This window comes from Haliaeetus albicilla, chromosome 26 (assembly GCF_947461875.1).
Source record: "Haliaeetus albicilla chromosome 26, bHalAlb1.1, whole genome shotgun sequence".
NCBI lineage: Eukaryota > Metazoa > Chordata > Aves > Accipitriformes > Accipitridae > Haliaeetus > Haliaeetus albicilla.
The window spans coordinates 5,740,763-5,760,228 of record NC_091508.1 but is presented as its reverse complement, the minus strand read 5'-3'; the positions used below and the strand labels follow the sequence as shown (position 1 = coordinate 5,760,228).

At 46.3% G+C, this 19,466-nt stretch overlaps 1 protein-coding gene across 8 annotated transcripts in view; it reads right to left on the bottom strand.

Annotated features, from left to right (window-relative positions):
- Positions 1–729: 729 nt before the first annotated feature.
- The window catches only part of BRPF3 (bromodomain and PHD finger containing 3), a 34,080-nt gene continuing 15,343 nt past the window's right edge, over positions 730–19,466 (bottom strand). For 3 of the 8 annotated variants that reach the window (XM_069771569.1, XM_069771562.1, XM_069771570.1), the window contains exons 9-14: positions 17,566–17,659; positions 15,059–15,156; positions 12,973–13,070; positions 10,804–10,958; positions 3,091–8,068; positions 730–2,213 (exon numbers count right to left, since the gene is read on the bottom strand). In XM_069771569.1, the coding sequence (XP_069627670.1) occupies positions 7,885–8,068; positions 10,804–10,958; positions 12,973–13,070; positions 15,059–15,156; positions 17,566–17,659 (629 nt within the window). In that variant the 3' untranslated portion in view covers positions 730–2,213; positions 3,091–7,884. The remainder of the gene's footprint in view (positions 2,214–3,090; positions 8,069–10,803; positions 10,959–12,972; positions 13,071–15,058; positions 15,157–17,565; positions 17,660–19,466) is intronic. The other 5 variants (XM_069771566.1, XM_069771564.1, XM_069771563.1 and 2 more) reach the window with 5 other exon arrangements.

The following is a 19,466-nucleotide window of genomic DNA, read 5'->3' as shown; positions in this document are numbered from 1 at the left end:
CTAGGAATGGTGATAGAAAGCTTATTTTTGCTTTAAAACACTAAGGCATTAAAGTTGCAGTGCAACAGCTCCAGCAAGATGGCCAGGAAGGCAGTGAGGGGATGGCTGGAGCATTCCAGGGTGATGCCCAGAGCTGGGCAGCACTGGAGGAGCAGCGGGATGGCTTCCCAGAGCAGTCACATGCAGGACAGACCTGTGCTTTTTGCACCCTTAGGATCAGGATGATGCTCCCTTGCCTCCTCCCTGGCTGTGCCGCTGCTCCTGCAGCTCCGCCAGCTCCCTGGAACCTTGGCCACAGCTAATGGCTGCGATCAGACTTACAGGTCTGCCCAGATTCACCTGCCCTGGGTATCACATTCCAGCTCCTCACACCATTCCCTTTAATTTAAATTCACCTGGAGCTAGAGACAAGGGTTTCTTTTAAATCATCTCATCCCCACCAAAGTCCAAATATCCTTTTCCCACCACCCCACTCAATTAAGCACCTGCCAGCTCTCCTAACCCGGTCTCCAAAGAGCCTCTTCCCAAACCCTCACCCTCGCTCTGTGCCACAGCCCCAGCCCATGTGTGGCCCCCCAGGACCCCCGTGGTGGAGGGAGCAGGTCCTTCAGAAGGAGCCGGGGTTGGGCAACAAGAAGCAGCTTAAAATTTCCTTGGAAGGTAGAAGAAATAATTTTGTACAGCCCCAACCAAGAATGAGAAATTAAAGTTCACACTTCAGCAAGCGTATCTGCCTGCAAAATTTATTTTATTTAGCAATGCTAATGGACTAATTAAAATACATTAGCATGACACTTTCATTTCCTTTCTGATCAGTGTCGAAGTAAAAAGGGAGTTAAAACACATGAGCTATGATGCAACTTCTTCACCAGCATCCCCATGCAAGTTCCCATGACAGCTCAGTGGTCCTGGCAGCCCTCCTGGCTTTTCTCCGACGGCAGGAGCTCTCCGTGCGCATGGAAATGCCCAGCGTGTACTGTAGCTGCAGATGTTCCCCAGCTCACAGGGCTCCACGGCTTCGCACCGGGGTCACAGCACTGCAGCTTGTGGGGCTGCACAGCTCCATCGCCTTGAAAAGTGGAGTTGGACTCCAAGCAACACGTACCGTGTGCGGGGATATTAATTTTGCTCTAATGAGTGTTGATCAAACATGGCTGATGGGCAGGAAATCTGACACAGCCAAAATAAGAACCGGGGCAAAAGATTGCCATGCACTGGTCTCAGGATGCATCGCTGCCTGTCCCAGCAAACTCGGATCATGTCCCTGGCCAACGGTCTCCATAAATCCCCAGGCAAAGCTCTAACATTTATTTCCATCCATTGAAAATGTCTTACTGGTTCCTTTATTTCTTTTCTATCAAACACTCTCTGATGGATGGCAGCGGGGGAGAATGGCAGCTGCTCACTGCTCTGTTATTAAAGTGCCGCTTTTCGTTGTCTTGTACAACGGGCCGGTTGTTTGCTCCAGCCAGTGGGGGATCTGATTAGCCAGAAAATGAGGATATAAAATTTAATATTGTGTTTTTTAGAATGAGCCAGGTGGGGTTTTTTGTGTTCTGTATTTTTTTTACTGGAGGAATTCTTTTAAGAAAATACCTACGGGTGGGAAGAGAGGAGTTGATCAGGACAGTGCCAAGAATGAAGTCAATAAACTGGAGAGAAAATCCAGTTTCCCCATCCATGTGAGCACTGCGAGAGCCATTGGTTTCTAGCACTGCCCGTCCATCCTTTGTCCGTCTGTCTGTCCATCCCCCCATTTTGGTTACCCCTGTAACTCTGGCGCGTCGCTGAAAACCTCACTGAATTCCAATACACGTTTTACAGCCTCAGCTTCTCCTTGCTGGGTCAGGACCGTGGGCAAGGGGAGGTTTCCTGCCAGGAACAGAACTGAGACACAGCTGAATCCCAACGGATTCACCCCAGCATCTCCCCAGCACCGTCCCAGCTCGCCTGGCTCACACCAAGAGTGGCAAACAAAATATAGTTATTTCCATTATCAAAAGGGCTCTGATCAGAGCAAAAGCTGGGCTTTTCTTTAAGGAAAACACCTGCTGGTTGTGGAGATTTTTCACAAAACCCTTCCCCAGCCCGGCCACACACTCCTTTTGTATTTCTCTCAGCAGGGAGCGAGGCCCAAGCTCCGTTTGCCATCAGCTTCACCTCCTGCTTGGCACGCACTGAAGTGCTCCTGATCTGCAAACGCTGCAAAACGTCTACAGTAAAAAAAAACAAAACAAACTTATAATCATTTCCACAGATGGTAGTAAATAAGGGCAAATAAAAATTCCAGGCATGCTTAGAAAAAAATCCCCTTTCCCTTTCCTAAACCAGGCTACAATAAATGCAGGACTTTAATTACTTGACAGTGTCAGTTTAACATCAGCATTACATCAGGACATCCCTCAATCAGGGACTGTGGACTCAAGGGCACTAAAACTACACTTGGGAAAAGTAAGTAACTGCATTTTGGAGCCATCTCCTTGCCCACTTCCCACACACCCGATGCTGCCCAGCAGCTGACGGTGCGGCTCTTGAAAGGTGCTTTTCCCATGGAAGGTGCCAAGAGATGCCCATTCCCAGCCCCTGGGTTTGGGTGCAAGCTCCAGAGAGGAGCTGTGAAGTGTTGAGAGAAAAAGGGATGCGGGTTGTGAAAGAGGAGAGAGCTGGAAATTTTAACGTTTCCCTTTTTCATGCACCTGTATGCTTGCGCACACACTACAACACATGCCAAAAACATCTGCACCATCATTAGCAGCTTCTTGCAAGCCCTGTGCATGGTCCCAGACTGTTGTGGGTCTGCACGGCTTCACCCCAAATGATTGGGGGTCTGCAGGGACACACACGGCATTTCAGGTTATGGGTCAGTGCCAGATCCTGCGTGCGCAGTGGGTCGGGCTGCCCGCAGGCATGATAGATGCTGTGAATATTGATCACCACTGATGAATCCCTGCTGTCCCGCTGAGTAATTACAGTGCGTTTTACAGCGGAGCATCATCCATCAAAGGTTGAGCAACGCTAAAGAAAAACTAATCACACACTGGAAGCAGAGCCCCCCGTCTCCCTCGCCTGCCCCTCCCTCCTCATCCTCACCTTTATCTGCCCGTCCTGTCCATCCATGCTGCCTTTCTTCCCCATCTCCATCCTTCCCAGGTCAGACTCCCCTCCCCTCCTTAGCTGCAAAGGGGCCCTGGCTTGCCTCGAGGACAAGGGCTGCCCACATCTGCTGCTGCAAGGAAGAAAAATAAAAATATAGCTTGTGGCTTTCCTCCTAGCTGCTACCCAAGCTCCAGCGCTCCAAGCGCTGAAGCACACGTTAAATATGTATTACCCACCTGCTACCCTCCCTCTCCTCCCCATCGCTGCCCCAAGCCCCCACTCCCCACCACAGTGGCCCTCACCCAGGCCAGTGTGGGGACCCTGGCTCCAGGGGCTGCCGATCCTGGACGCATCCTACAAGGAACAGGCCAGCGAGCCAGGGCTATTTTGGGAGGCCGGAGCAGGAGAGGATTAATCCTCAGCACGGCGGCACCGTTAGGTTTTGTCACCTGCTATCCATCTGCCTCTAAGGAGCTGGCTCCACGCCGCTCCTTCCCTCCCGTCATTTTTTCTCACGCAGAAAAGCCCGAGGCCAAACCCATGCACAGCGCCTAGTGTGAACTCCCCTGTCCTCACCAAAGGGGACTGGGACCTCCCCAAGGGTCTGGCTGAGTCACACACAGTGGAGAAAGCTGCCCCCATTTTCTCCTGAAGCATACCTGCATTGCATATATATGCTATGTCTATATAGAAAGTGCTAATTATACCTACCGACAATTATAATGAGCATGCAAGGAGAGCTGTCCCCCGGATGTACCTATGACTGTGGTTGTGTAGTCAGTACATGAAAAACTCATCCTCTGTTGGTGTGGAAGCAGCACTTGCCCTAAGAAGACCCATCCCACAAATAAATACATGTGTGTGAGCACCTACCTGTGGGCACCCAGGGCTGGGCATGGCCCCTGCACCCCCCCTGCACCCCTGAGCCAGTGCTGCAGCAGCCAGAGGGGCACGGACCACCCTGCTCTTGCATTTCGGTCTCCTCTGGGAGGCTTTTTGAAGGGCAGGTCCACAAGCAAGACCCTTCTCTGTCTCTGGGACATAACTCGTTCATGGCCATTACCTGCCACCCTTGCACCCAGCACCTCGACAAAAAAATGAAATTCAGAAAATTAGGAATGGTTGCAGAAATCCAATGAACTTCCCCTCCCCTTGATCAAAATCTGCTGGCCTTCGGCATCGCCCCAACACCAGATAAAGAGCTATGTCCTTATCTGGCCAGCGTGCTGAGCCAGGGGATCTTCTTGCTCTCATTGATTTTGTTTCTTCTTTTTTTGCAACTCTGAAAAGAAACACAGAGAAACGGATGGGGCAGGGCTGATGGCTGCACCTGCAGCATTGACAAAACCAAGTAACATGCACCACGTAATCAAGGGGAAATTAAACTTCTCTGCCAGAAAGTTTTGCTTGCAAAACTGCAAATTAATCACTGGTTTCAGGCAAAGGTGCCGTTGGTGGCAGCCCCAGGAGATGCTGTTGCACCAGCTCTGGAGGGACAGTGGATCTCAGCAGCTCCTGCAGATGCTGCTGCCAGGGCTGGATCCAGGCAGGGCAAACCCAGCTTTACAAACTGGTACTGCAGAGACCCATGGCAGCCCTGCCTTCAAACTGAAGGCAGAAGCATCTGAAAGAACAAACATATTAGGGGGAAAACAGGAATTTAATTACTCAGTATTCAGTATCAGTTGGAGATGAGGGTCAAGGACCATTACAGCATGGCGGCTGCTGGGGACGGGAGATTATTGGAAACCGGGGCTTTTCATGGATCAGGCTGACAATTGTCTGAGCCTGGGAGGCAGAGGATGTGCCGGCAAGGCAGGCAGAGAGGCTGGGCAAGGAGGTGAGAGCCAGGATGAGGCCTCAAAGCAGGTGACCGTATATGTCTCCTGCTGAATTTGTGGTGCTGGAGCTGACAACAGAATGGGGGGAAATAAAGGGAAAAGCATCCCCTGGCTCCTGCAGGGTTTTGCATCACAGCGGTGGATCTGTGCCTCTGGCCCCAGAAGGGCTTTGTGCTCGCGGTGGATGGGAACGATACCTGCATCCTCGGAGAGCAGCAGCTTCCAGCGAAACCCAGGGTTCTACACAGAGGGGCCGAGCAGCAAAGGGGTCCTGATGGTGCACCACCGCCTGCAGCAACACGAACCTGTGCAGGGAGGGAAAATGCATCTTAGGGAAGAGAGACAATGCAAGAGCCCTGCTAAGATGAGAAACCCTCCCCAGCCAGGAGCCAGGGACCAGCCTGGCTGCAGAGTCCAGCCCTGCCATCGCCGCATCGCTTGGCTCCTGTCTCCGTCTGCTGGCACATCTCACTGCCCATGCCCCAGCATCGCAGCAGCCCTCAGGCCCACTAAGGGCCATCACCAGCAGATGGGATTCAAGCCCCCAGTTCCCATCGTTTCGGGGCTCCCGGCCACCCCCCGGTGGGATCCCATCCTGCAGCACCCAACCCTGTTACCCATTGCACAGGGAATAAACTCACCTCGTTCGAGGCAGAAACATCCCTCCATGTGTCCCTTCCCTATCACTGCTCTTTGCAACCGCTTTATGCCTGCGTTTAGGACAACTGGGACAAATAAACACCATCACATTAAGTAGTGTCCTGGAACTCAGGACAACACTAGCAAGGAAGGACTCTTTTTCTTTTTTTTTTATACATTAGAACATTTATTTCTCAGAGAGAAAATATAGTCTCAGACAGTCAGATTATAGTAGGTAAAATTAGCATTTTTTTTTCTTTACAAGCATAGATTTTCTTATTACCTCTCTTATACCATCTGATATAAACAATTCTAGAAAGCAAATAAACTCACTTTCTACAATAAATAGAGCGATCTGTGCTTTACAGCAGACTGACAGTAACGTTTAGGTCCCGTAGCAACAGCAGGATATTAGCCAATTCAAATTCTAAAATGTCATTTAAAAAACAAACAAAACAAAACAAAAACCAAAAAACCCAACTCCCAAAATCTTAAAACATATACACAGGTCACAAGTCCACAGCTGAGCTACCACCTGGAAAAGTGTATGTTCCGTTAAATAAATTACACTGTGTGCATATAAAAGACCCAGCAACACAACTGAGGACTTCAAGAATGGTGACAATAGGTCTAAATAATTTAGAACAATATTTTACAACTATATACACAACATCCTTCCCTAGCCACACTCCATAGGCATTATTATTATTATTATTATTATTACAAAATCCTATGCCCCATCTCTATATGTTACAGGAATCTTCCCTAAAGTGTGGTTCCATGTCCCAATGTATAAGAAGTGGTATTTTAAAAAAGTAGACCAAGTAGAAATGGCAGTGATTACTCCCCACTATTCATTATTATTATTAATTATTATTATTATTTTGACCCCACATTCTCTTCAGTATGAAAAAGTTAAAATAATAAAAAAATATTGAGTTAAAAAGCGAAATGATGATATTCAATCTACAATCTTGCTCTGCACCTTTGGTTCTTAAAATGGGAAAGCAAAAAGGGATACACAACAGAAGAGATCAGAGAAATCATAAAGTCCTTGGCTAATAGAAAAGGTTTTGTCATCAAGTTTCCAAACATCAGTTGTCCCTGTTTTTTCAATGCAAACCCAAAAAAACAGGGATTATCTGCAGAGCTGGGTTTACTTGGGTTTTAATGGATGACAACGCTGGAGACCCACACACCAGGGAAAGGATATGTGTGTGTGGGAGAAGGCGAAAAGGCAAAATGGTCGTGTGCTCTAGTTAGCGCTTGGTTTCAACCCAAACCGAGCCAGAGGAAAACGTCAGAGACAGAAAAAAGGGAAGAAAGGAAGAGAAGCCTTACACCAAATGTGCATAAACCAACACAAAAGATGTATCTCTCTCCAACCCTGATCAACCTCAGTGCCTGCAAAGCTGCTCCAGCTCATTAGACACCTCCAAAATTAGTTTTACTTCTTAAAAAAAGGAAGTTATCTTTGCTTAGACTCAGTATTGTACTAAACCATGATATGAAATGTTACTGGAACAAGCACAGTCACAGAAATCAGAATTTAAATGTGAAACTACCAAATAAATTTCTAGGACATACACACACACACAAAAATCAGGTAATTTTCTTTTTGTATTTAAAGCTCTGTGCATCTATGCATGTAAGTGTGTGCAGCAGAGGGGAAGGTTACCAAAAAATCTCAAGCTTTTCTAAATGCAGTGACAGAAATCTAACATGAAAACACTATGTACGTAGGCAGGAAAATCGTAATGTGAACTCCCAGCTACGATTTTTTTGTTTAATGTGATGGGACAATCAATGTCATTTAAAAAAATGAAAAGGCCAATGATGGTTAGGGTAAATTTGGCACAATAAAGTCCAGTTGGGATTTCCGTAAAGGATCCTGGTTCAGTTACAGTGGTGACGGGTTCCTGGGAATTACTTGGGCTGGCTGATGACTTAAAAACCCCGGCGGCACGGGGAAGGCAGGGGCGAGGGAGGGTGCATGAGGTCTGAACATCCGAGAGCTGTGCTCTGGTCACTGCATCAGCTCACCTTGGCTCCCGTCACCTGGCAGCTTTTCCTAACTACCTTACTCCTGGCCCTGTAGACTATATATTTCATCTCCTGCCAGCTCTTCAGCAAGACACATTCAGAAAGAAGCTGGACAGGCTTTTTGGCACATTTCAGGGTACTTCGAGGAGTGCTGACAGCTGCTGGGAACGGCATCCCCTGGCCAGTCAGTGCACAAGACGGTCCGCTCTGCCGACGCAGAGAGCGCGGGGTCTGGAGGAAAAGGAGGACCGGTCACCCCAACCCCTTACAGATAATTGGACGTAATGAAGGGATGATCTCCCCGCACGCGGCTCATGTGAATCATGGCTCGGTCGTATGCCACCTGCACGGACTTGCGGATGCTGGTTTTTCGTCCTTCCATCATCTTTAACTTGTCCACTGTGTCATCCACGCCCAGGGGATAGACTTTGTCACGTGGAAGCCACTGCCTGCAATAGAAAGCCCCATCACTGAGGGCATCAGGAGGGGAAACAGGGAAAGCAGAACAAACACCTGGAGGCCTCTTGTCCTTGCAGTGGTACACCTGAGCTCTCTGCAGGAGGCTGACTGCTCCAATGTGCCTGGCTCTCGTACCCGCTGCATGGCTGCTACAGGCCAAGGAGTTTGTCCTAAGAGTTTCCAAGACACGGCCAAGTACTCCAGCTCCTCAAGCATTCCCCACGTGTCTCAGCAGCAATTAGTCACTGGTTGTCATCTCCTCAGGAGCACCTATGCTCATGTGATCTATTTGCTTATAGTTAACACCCCACAATGATGCTACGAATGTTTAAATGCCTGCATTTGACATGGAAGAACCACTTGTAGGCAAAATACCTTCCTGCACAAGCATAGTTTTATCTCTCCTTGGAGTCCTTACTCAAGGCTTTCGATGATCCTTGGAGCTCCAGGGGAAACTTGGAAATTCCTGTGTTCCACAGAGCAGCAAATACAAGGACTTCCATGGTGGAAACTTAAGTTTTTATCCCCGAGAAAGCTCTGCCATGTTCCAAGAGACTGTAAGCATCAGGGTTTGGGTGGGTAAAACTATCTGAGTATCATCCAGAAACAGGCAGCTTCCAGTAGACACAACCCAAGCCCAGGTTGACCCCAACTAACTGATGACTTAAATTGCAAGTGCTTTGTCTATAGCAAGTTTTTATTGTGCAGTCATTAGCCCAGGTTAACTAGCACACCCAGACACATGCCATCTGTCTTTCCTAACAAAGTCCAGCCCCCAGGAGTTCAAGCTCAGCCACCCCTACCACAGTTTAATGCATCTCCCAGCCAGCCAACATGGGCAACCCAGGGCAGCTCAGCTTATCTTCACCACAAAGACAACGGACCGATTTCAGTCTTTGTAGCCCATCTGCAGCATCACTGAAGTCAGCAGAATTTGAATCTGGCACTTAGAGGGGGTTTTAGGACTTTCCTGAGGCGCCTTAGCTTCCCACAAACTGCAAACAAGGCTCTGAGTGGCCACTTAAAAGTGTAAACATCCATCAAAGCTTGTCTTCAACAAGAGCAGGGCAAAGCCAAGGAAATGCTGATTTTTATTGGGAAGGTAGTTTCAATTACAAGTTTGGATTTAGATTTTTCAAAACTGATGACTACTGCAACAGGAAGCATGGCACTGCCATTGATTTTCCACTAAAAATCGTTAGTACTTCTTTGAAGAACAAGCTCTGTATCAAGTGGGTTTGGTAATCAAGGACAGTGAAACAATGCAGTGTACTAATAAAAAGCCTCAGGAGTGTGTCCCTTGGCACCTCTTTTCCCCAGAGGACACAAACATACTCATCAAGTGATGCAAATGAGGTCCCCTTCTCAGCTTCCCGAGAAGACAGCACATGCTTTTCCTTTGCCTGTGTTGCACCTTGCCTCCATCTCTTTAGACTGCATAAAACACTGCAGCAGCCCCAAAATGTAGGGGGAAAACACTCCCCCTTGCTGCTTTACCCCACTGTGTGTTCGGCTCTGCTCTCTCCCTGTGATGCACCTTCCCTCCAGCCGTGACACAGCCTCTGAGCAACGTTGACCTCCTTCCTCCAGCCCCTCACCCTTCCCTGATCTTGTGGTTCCCTGCTCTTCCAGGGATGCCAGCAAAGACCTTCCCCAGGAGACGAAGGAGGAGAAGGGCTCTCAAAGTACTACAAGGCTCCTTTTTAAATTTTTGGTATCTTATTTTATAGAGGCAGCATCAGAAGAGGCAAGCCTGTTCTCTCCTCCATTCCCATGTGCACCCCAATGGCCCAGCATCCGCTTTGTCTGCGGCATAAACTCTTTGGATCTGTGATCCCAGCTGCACACAGGTATTGCCTCCTGTGTGACAATTTATTTGCTTGGTTCATGTTCCCATGTGGCATTTGCTGGTTAAATAATCCAGCAGGTTCAGCATGCAGCTGCCTGCCTCATTGTGGGGACTCGCCTCTTCCAGCATAATTCTCCAATTCTACAAGTTTCCCATTGTTTCATACACGGATTTCAAAGCCTTATTGCTTATTTTTAAGGCACTTCAGTGGTTTGTGTCTTATTATATCTGGCTGGGTTATTGTTACTGTGTGAGCACGGTCAGCCACTGATACTAAAATCAGCAGATTCAGTCTGTCTGAGACAGAGCAGTAAAAGGCCTTGAGATACTTCACTCGCCCTGAATCAGGTGCCTACACCTACATTTTCCATGTTAAACAAGTATCTTGATTTGAAAACTGCAGGTGCTCAGCACCTATGAAAAATCAGGCAAGTCTAAATATGGAATAAACCCAGCATTTTGAAAATGTTACCCTGGAGATTTTTGGCAAATCTTTTGTGCAGCAGTGGAACTGGCTGCTCAGTCTGCTGGCGTTTTAAAGTCAAATGTTCTCTCTAATTTGCTGCAGATTTTGACTACTAAATTGGCTCTTCATGTGCCTCAGTATTTTTGTGGTGATGTGACCCCTGGGTGAAGGATGCTGGGCTGTTCACCGTGGAAGGGGAGCAGTCAGATGTTGTACTCTTGGGCAGGGAAAGCAGGCTGGCTTCCTTATTTAGACTCTTCTTGACTGCTGCGTGTTTAAATTCTCCAATTTACATATAACATCATCATCATCATAATCCCTGTATGCTCCCATATACCAAAGATTACATTGAATCTTCCCTCTCTGCCACAGCACTCGCCACAGGCCCCCACCTGTCTGCACACACTCACCAGGTTCTCCTGTTGTCAAAGAAAAGGACAAGGAAGAGCTTTTCTCCTGCCTCTGTCTGCCTCTGCTCCCCCAACTTCAACACATCCATGGGTGGGACTGGGATGGGGACTCCATTGTGGAGCAAACCCTCGCGTGGCATCTTGGGATCGATTATCTAGTGACACAGGGAAAGGATATTTAAGCACAAAACCTTTCAAGTACTGCAGAGAATGCCTTTTTTTTTTCCCCCCCTGTTCTTTCAGTCTATCCAAGCTAGGCAATTAAAATCTACTTAGGATAGATAAGCAAAATTGCTTGTTCTGTCTCAGCAGCTCCTTTTAAAGAATTCTCCTGTCCTCGAGGCTTCCCCTGTGGAAGGGACACCAGTCAGTCCAAAAGCCAAGCACCTGATCTTAAAAAAGGGAAAGGATCTAAGTGTGTGGTTCTGTGTGGATGTAGATGCATTTAGACTAACTGGTAATTTAGTACAAACTCAGTATTGTTGTGTTCAGCAAAGGATTTCCCTCCCTCACTCCAAACTCATACAATAAGTGTAACACCATTGCTGTACTCAGCAGGCATAATGCCATTTTACAACAGCTCCATTCTGGTGCAATTCAATTGACTTCAGCGGCATTGCTCAGATTTATACTGCTATTAGATCAGAATCAGGCCCAATATTTTGAGAGAGTCAACAAGCAGTGCCAGCTTTATCAGGCTAGGGGAACACAGACTATAGTCATTTTGGAGAGAAGTAACAACAGATGGATCGATTCTCCCACATAAAGCAGAAATGTCAACGTCCAACATTTGTGCTATGTGACCACAGGAGGAGAACGAAACACCAAAGGGTCGATGCAATACTCAGTCTTCTCTTCTTTGCCTCCTGATCTTGGCTCCTAAGGGCTTGAAAAAGCAGCTTGGCTTTGACATTGGCCAGCTGTAGGAATTTATTAAGACACTTTACCACAGCAACAGATTGCTATAAAAAAAATGCCTTTTTGGGGGGCAATCTCAGTGTTTAAAGCCATGCTAAGCATAGTTTAACTTTGGCTGTAGCCACATGAAGATCTAAAAGGACTTTGGCTGGCCAACACAGCTAGCAGATCCATAGCTGTTCCCTCCTCTGGCCTCCCACTTAGAGTAAGAGCATGGATGAGGGTCACTCTTTTAGCAGAATCTGCCCTTTTTGACAGCATCAGAATTGTGCTCAGCCATGGCCAGGCATACATGCTGGGTCAGCTTACGCCCAGTTTCACAGCTCTGCTGCTTGGATGTAGAGACCTGTATAATGTCCATGATGACTACACTTGCTACAATTTCTCAGCAGTCACAAGCGCTGTCTGTCTTAACGATCCCAACCATAAAGGTACTTAAGGGGATGGCTGCAGCCATGCAGAAATTACGTGGAGCAGAGATGGCAGGAAGAGCCACATCTCAAGGGATATATTTAAAAGTAGCAGAAAAAACAAACCATAGTCAGCTTATCTTATGTTCTTACTTGTATACTTACTTCAGCAATCTCTGTCGATAACTTAACAAGTACTTAAAAGCCTGCAGTGGTACTGGCACTTCCTAGCAACAGCTGCATGTCATGTCTTGCTTTGGAACCAAGCGCGATGCTCACTGAAGCCAGGTTTATGGCTTTCATGTTAATGGTCAAATATCCAAAGACGGATAAATATTAAGGAAATATCATTCAAAGGACTAGGTGCAAACACATGCATATATTCTCATATTTAAATCAAACATATGGTTATTGCAAGAGGATATATACATCACAAGGCCAGTTGGGCACCTACATGTGGAGATGTACTCACTATACAGGAAAAGGTGTGGGCAGTTAGACACCAGTGGAACCTGGTGCCTGCCCTTACAAAATTTAGGTCTTCTCATGCCAACAGTACCGATTACTTTCCCCATACCTGCAGAGTGAACAAGAGAGGAGAGGAAAGATCTCCTCCTATCCCTGGCACCGAGAGACCAATGTTTTGTGAATCCTCTGCAATGTTCTGAAACAATGAGCACAGGGAAAATTAACTGTGCAAAGGGGAAAGAAAAAAAAAAACCACATATTGCATGATTTCGGGAAGTTTTCCTTTTCTGTCTGGTTACACTGCACACTAGCACTGTGTTCTGGACTACCTGCGCTGCAGGTACAGGCTGTGAGAGAGCAATGGGGTACTTACCAAGGCAGGGTAGGAGGGATAGCCACGGCATTTGGCCCACACAAGCTCCAAGGGCTCCAGCTCAGCCTGACTCTCAAAGGACATCAGGAGAGTCCTGCCTAAGGGACAGAAGGAGACATGGCTTAGGAGGGCAATTACTAGCAAAGGGGTTATGATAACACAAGAAACCACACCGTCATCTAACCCAGGCATGATGGTCTGCACTGTTTCAGTAGCAATTAGCTAAAACAGATTAACTACTTTTGTACTTAAAACATACTGACAGTATTTTTGTTTTAATTTTTTAACCTATTTGCTTCTGCGGCAAGCAGAAATCTGGAATTTCACCTTTTTTTTTTTTTTTTTAACAAACCTATTGTCCAGCTATTCATCACACAAAAGCATACATCTAATCACTACTGTGTGCACATATGCACAATTCCAAACCATTTCTCTCAATCAAGATCTAGAGCTAAATGGAAAGCCACTTATTGTTTGTACTTATATGCACTGGGTATCCAAACCAGAGGTGATAAGACACACATCTCATCTGTAGTAAGTTTATGATAAAATTTAACATGCAGTGAGATCCAGCCTGGCCATGGTGAACGTCCAGCCTTCTTTATGCTCTGTCAATACAGTCACGTTCCACATTAAGATAATGCCACAGTCTCCTAAATCATGGGTCTAAGTCTATGCATGCACATAGCTTCAGATGAGCTCTTCAACATGGAAATATTAATCAAATTCAGTTCTGAAGTGAATAGCTGCTATATCACTGAAATCAAATGGGTATACAAGAGATGAATTTGGTCCATTAGGCTCCACCAGGCCAAATCCATCCTCAATGGAATTGATGAAGCTGTATCTGAGATTAATTTGGACCACTGTTCAGAGAGCCCCTTTTTATTCCTCCTAAATACAAATATCTAGATGATTCTGATACCATATACTTTGGGGCTATTTGATCTCTGCAGGAAATGCCTGGTTCTAGTTGACAGAAGTGTATTAGTCATCAAATTTTTCAAACTTAAGTTAGAAGTATTGCAAAAGATCCATTCAAGACATGAATAACTAACCTGCCAGCTCCTGATCCTGGAAAAGGAGTAATTTTCATTAATGTGAATTTTACAGCAAGTAGTGCTTGCTCAGGGAGCGGGGGGGGGGGGGGGGGGGGGGAGGAGAGGGGAATGGTCAAACACTGGCTTTACCAGAAGTCAAAATTAATCTAGAAAATGGTGAGTACAACCCAAATGAGCACCCTGCCAAGATGGATCTGATATGCTTCTCCACTACTGCATTCCAGATGTATTCTTCCATTAATGAATTGATGTTCTAAAACACAGAATTGTCCCACTGATTCTAATTCTCCCAGTACCAGCCCTGCTCTGTAAGCTTATCTCCAAAGCAGATTGCTGAGCACATGGGGTCCAGGATAATAATGGTTCCCAGGGAGACAGGAGCGAGCACACGGGAGCTGTACAGAAGGGCACAGGCGTATCAGGGAGTCAAAGCTGAACTCTGATTTCAGCATAAACCTGCAATAACTCTATTATTAACACACTGTAAGAAAGACAGGAATCTGGTCGTGTGAGTGCTGGAAGATTGGTGTAGTGCCTTGGGTAGTATTAGAGGAGTGTGACTTAATTTTACTGATGTACAGCACAGTCTGACAAAGATGACTTTGTTACAAAGACCTTGAAAGCAATGATAGCAATACAAGAGGGAACAGCTATGAATTCATCTCCAGAGAGACCCCTCTTATAATTATGATTTACTGTTTGTATTGCAGTGTCACTAAAGAGGACTAGTCGCAAAACAGGAGAAAGCAGTGCCAGGCACATTACACACACCAGACCTACAGAAAGCACCCATCCAAGGGGAACACAGGGCACAGGCAATCGGCAAAAACCTTTTATGCAGTAACATAAATTTGTAACAAAGCAGGTAATGCATGGGCAGGTCAGCAGCCTGATCATACAACAGGGATAGTTTGTGCAGGGCTGGTTCCCGGCGTGCATTGAGACCTGCTCCCTCTGGTTCAGATGGATGTCGGCCCTACGGTGTGGTGGGACAGGAGCAGGGTGTGCTGTATGGCCATTCTCACCTGAGCTGCTGTAATCAGAGTCTCCATTCACACCTTCCAAAAAGGGCACCCGAGAAAGAGCTGGCTTCCCTCGACTTCGCTTGGGAGGCATCAAACCACTATTAGAAAGATATGGAAAATTAGGTATTAGGAGAAAACAGATTGCCCTTGAAAACAAAGCCAAGTAAATTGATTCCTCAGCTCTGTTTAAAATATTGCAAAATTACTGTACTGGTGCACCCTTGACATGAAAAGAACACTGAATACTTGAGCAAAATGTCATCAATACGCCTCTTCTGGTGCAAGTACACTGGATATCACCCCAGCTTTGCCATGAGCAACGAAAGGGGCTTAGTGGAAACCAAGCTATGAACATGAGGAAGAAACCCAGCAAAGACTTCATGCTGGAAAGCATATATGCAATTGGACTCTATCAGCCCATGTCCTGAACATCCTTTCACCTCATTACTACAAACATTTCAGAAAATGGACTATCTCCACCTCAAGCAATCATATTTTTTCACTTACTGTAATTCTTTCTTTTTTTTTTTATTTACAGTTTTCTAATAACCAGCACATTCTGAGTGAATTTGGTGCTCAAAAAGAAAGAGTGCAGAAATAGCAGTAAACGGAGCTGTTCCTAAATAGAATAATTGTAGAAGTTATCCATGAGACATCAGCTTGTTTTTAATTCCTTGTTTTGTGGGTGTCACATAGCTGTAATGTAATTTTTGCTATGTGAATTGCTTGCAATTATTGTAATAAGCACTTACACTGCACTTTTCATCTTCAAAGTACTATACAAACATCAACTAACAAGTCCCCACGCTCCCCTGTGAATTCAGATTTGCCTCCCTGACTTATAGATGGGGAAACGGAGGCAAATAAGCTGGGGCCATAAAGCCAAGACATGGTTTAAAGGTGAGTTTCTGGCTCCCGGTCCTGTTCTGAGAGTATCCTCACCCCATGAAGGATTTCTACGTGACTCAAGGGCCCTCATTTAAATGACACTGTAACTATGCGTGAGTCCAGGTCTCTCCTTTTTGTTCCCTTCGGTGCAGCTCCTCGGCTTACGCTAAGTTTATTGCAAAAGCTTCTTGTGAGATCTGCACGGGGGTCACGGTAGCATCCAGCTTACAGAAGAGGCCATGACTGAGCTGAAGATCTGGGCACACAGCCCAGAGAACAGGGGAGAGATGAAGAACTGGGTGGGTGTCCCATCTCAGAGAGGAGCTGGAGGTCCTACGCCTCCAAGGGGCTCAGCATGTGCTAAGAGAGATAATTTACTGGGGCAACACGTGCTTCCCTTGGGCTGCCCAGAACCTGACTGTTGAGGTCAGATCACTCTGTGGCAGGGAAAAGCCCTCGCACCAAAATTGCTCCTCCAAACCCAGGGCCTTGGCCCTTGTCATGAGCACGAAAGCCTTTGCAAACAGATTTATAATGGAAACACTAATCAAACCTTAGCTACAACTGCAAAATTATACACCTCTTTTGACAGCTAACATTTAGGATCTGCATAGCAGAGTGAAGTTTTCATTTGAAAAATGCTCCTGGGATTCAACCCTGCTGCAGAATAATTTGTTACGCAGCTAATAGTTTTAAACTGTAGCTTCAGTCCTGAGAATGGGTGTGCATGGGGAGCTTTAAGTGCCCAACTGACATTGCAAGCTTGAAATCTTACAGGACTTACTGAGCACATGCATTGGGAGGAAGCATAAAATGTCTGAACATATTTCTCTAGTGATGGGTCATCACCCTCAGGGTCATCAAACACAAGCAGAGGGCAATGATATGTTCAAGGCACTGAAAATATTACTATCAACTAAAAAAGTCTTGCTTCTGCCTGTCCTGGACAATCTCACCCATCAAGGTTAAATGTCCTCAGCCTGTCACTCACAACACACACAGACATAATATAATATGATATAATGTCATAATATAGGCATAATATAGGTTTTAGCGTGCAGTAAAAGTGCTGTGAAATGACTTGAGTCAGTGTTAGGAGGGCTGGACAGGCAGATAAGACCAGAAAATGGATATGGTACCCACATATGCCTACTGCAACTGACCAAAAGATGACAGATGTTTGCTTTAAGACTGTTCAGTCCTGTTTGAAGTGCCCAGTTCTGCTTTTAAACCTCTGAGAGGAAGAAAGCAGCAATTCAGTAGGCGGTAGAAGTTAAGCTTCACCTGCAGTGTTGAACTGGACATTTGAGTTCACAGTTTTTCTAGCTTTGGCTCTCAAGAACTGCAAGAAGGTAAGCATCAGCAGAGAGGACGTGTATGCACTGAAAAACAGAAGTGTAACAGATACCCATTTGCTTGAAAAATCAAGCACTGCGTTTGGGACCTATAGCTTAAGAGGACGGGATGAAACCTGAGAAGCTTTTTGTCTTTAGGGTCAACACAGAAAATAAGTAACAATTTGGGTTGGGTTTGAAACAAAGAAGTCGAACAATAAAACCAGGCAGATTAATCCAGACACAGAAGGTGTTCTGAGGAAGAGTTTCGCACAGGCCACTTACCTGCAGGCTTCAAACACCAGTCCACCACCCAGGCCAGAGCTGCACTCAGAGTCAGAGCCGCTTTCTGCATGCTTTGCAAAGCCGTTAGTCACTCCTGCCAAGGAGACAAATGGAAATCAGCCCAAAGAAGCAGCAGCAACACACAGAGATGCTACCAAGGCTCAGGTAAGGTCACTGTCCCATGACTGCCAGCCACAAAGATGCCAAGTACTTCGACCAGAGAAGGAAATTCTGCACTGAGTTACCAAGACTCAGCTGCAACCAAAAGGTGAGTAATAAAAGTTATTTCTACCCCTAACACATGAAAAATTAGGCTGTTTCTGAAGAAGTAAGTGCTGGAGCAGTGCCCAGGGATGGTATAGGAGAGGTCCACGCAGCACCCAGCTTGCCAGGGAAGCCCAGAGGCCAGGAAATGAACCACTTGCTCATCTGGCTTCAAGTGTATTTGGAAAAGACATGGAGGCTTCGCACTGACTGCCACGGACTTCTCCCTGCCTCACCCCGGGCCTGGCTGGTCCCTGCCCATGGAAGCAGGCATATAAAACCATAGCTTATTCGGTTACAGGTTCCTTGCTGAAAGAAAACCGCTCTAGGAAAAATTCATTGCTTCAATTTCTCGAAATGAGATTTTCCAGTGCACAGAGCAGACACTGAGGAAGCAAATTCCCCCTGGGTAGAAGAAGGCTCCCCACCATCTTCCTCCCTGGCCAGTACAAATGTCACTGTAGCTGTAAGCGGAATATTTCATTTCTTTGCCCCAGACGCCAACGGCGCTGGAAATCGTCCTTTCACTGCCAGGTTTCCTGCTCTGTGCACCACAGGGATACCTACAGAGAGAGCTGGGACCACCTCTGTGCTTAGACAAGATCCCACAACCATGGACAGGCAGGACTCGACAGGGAATGACCCCCAAGAGCATCCCTGAGCCCAGAGCAGGTACAAGAAGGCAAATAACCACTGCTTTCCCCCGTGCAGGGACCCACCAACCCCAGGTTCCCCATGGGCTCATCAAAAGCCCATCAATCATACAAAGGGCAAATTCATGTCAAGGCCCCTATTGTTTTTCCAGCTGTAAATATGGAATGGCCACAAGGAGCACATTTCTGGGAAACCTCTTGTTCTGACAATCCCGATCACACTGACCTGCTCCTGTGGTAACACAATTTGGCACACCAGACACTCCCTCCAGTTAGGAGAAATCGATTGTATTTGAAACAGTGGAAGGAGCTGAATCACAAAAGCAGTGCTGCAACTCATAGGAAAAAAACACCAGTGCTGCTTCAGCAGAGGAAAAATGTCACTGCCTAGTTATCATTGATTTTCCAGCATCTTGACGGTATTTTTCCATTTTTAACTTCAACCTCTCATTCTGACCTGTATCCATTGTGGGCAACTCCCCTTTGCTTTCATTACTGGCAGATGATGACGGTGAGTCCCTCAACTCTTTGGAGAAGCCATTTGTGTTTCCTTTAACCTGTCCTGGTAAGTCAATCCCCACACTCAATTGCTTTCCTCCCACTCTTGATTTGCTAGTGATCTTCTGACAGCCAAATAACTTTAAGACAATATTTGAGGTATGGGCTAAGTCAAGCCCTACAGATGCGAACTATCCCACAACGGTTGTTAACACAGAATTAAAAAGAAATCACATTGCTGTAACTCAGATGTTCCTTTTCACCTTGTGTTTTTCCAAACTTCATCTCTGCTGCTTATTCTCATTTGCAGATCTAATTTGAAAAGGAACCTGCTCAGTATTCCCACTAATTTTATCTAAATCCCAGAACTGAGAGTACAGATGATTTAAAAGGAACTTTTAACATCTCATCTTACATGGGTGCTGTGTTGCTGGTCCACTGCATGCTTCCAAACCTAATGTACCATTTCTGCAGCAGGAAACTCTC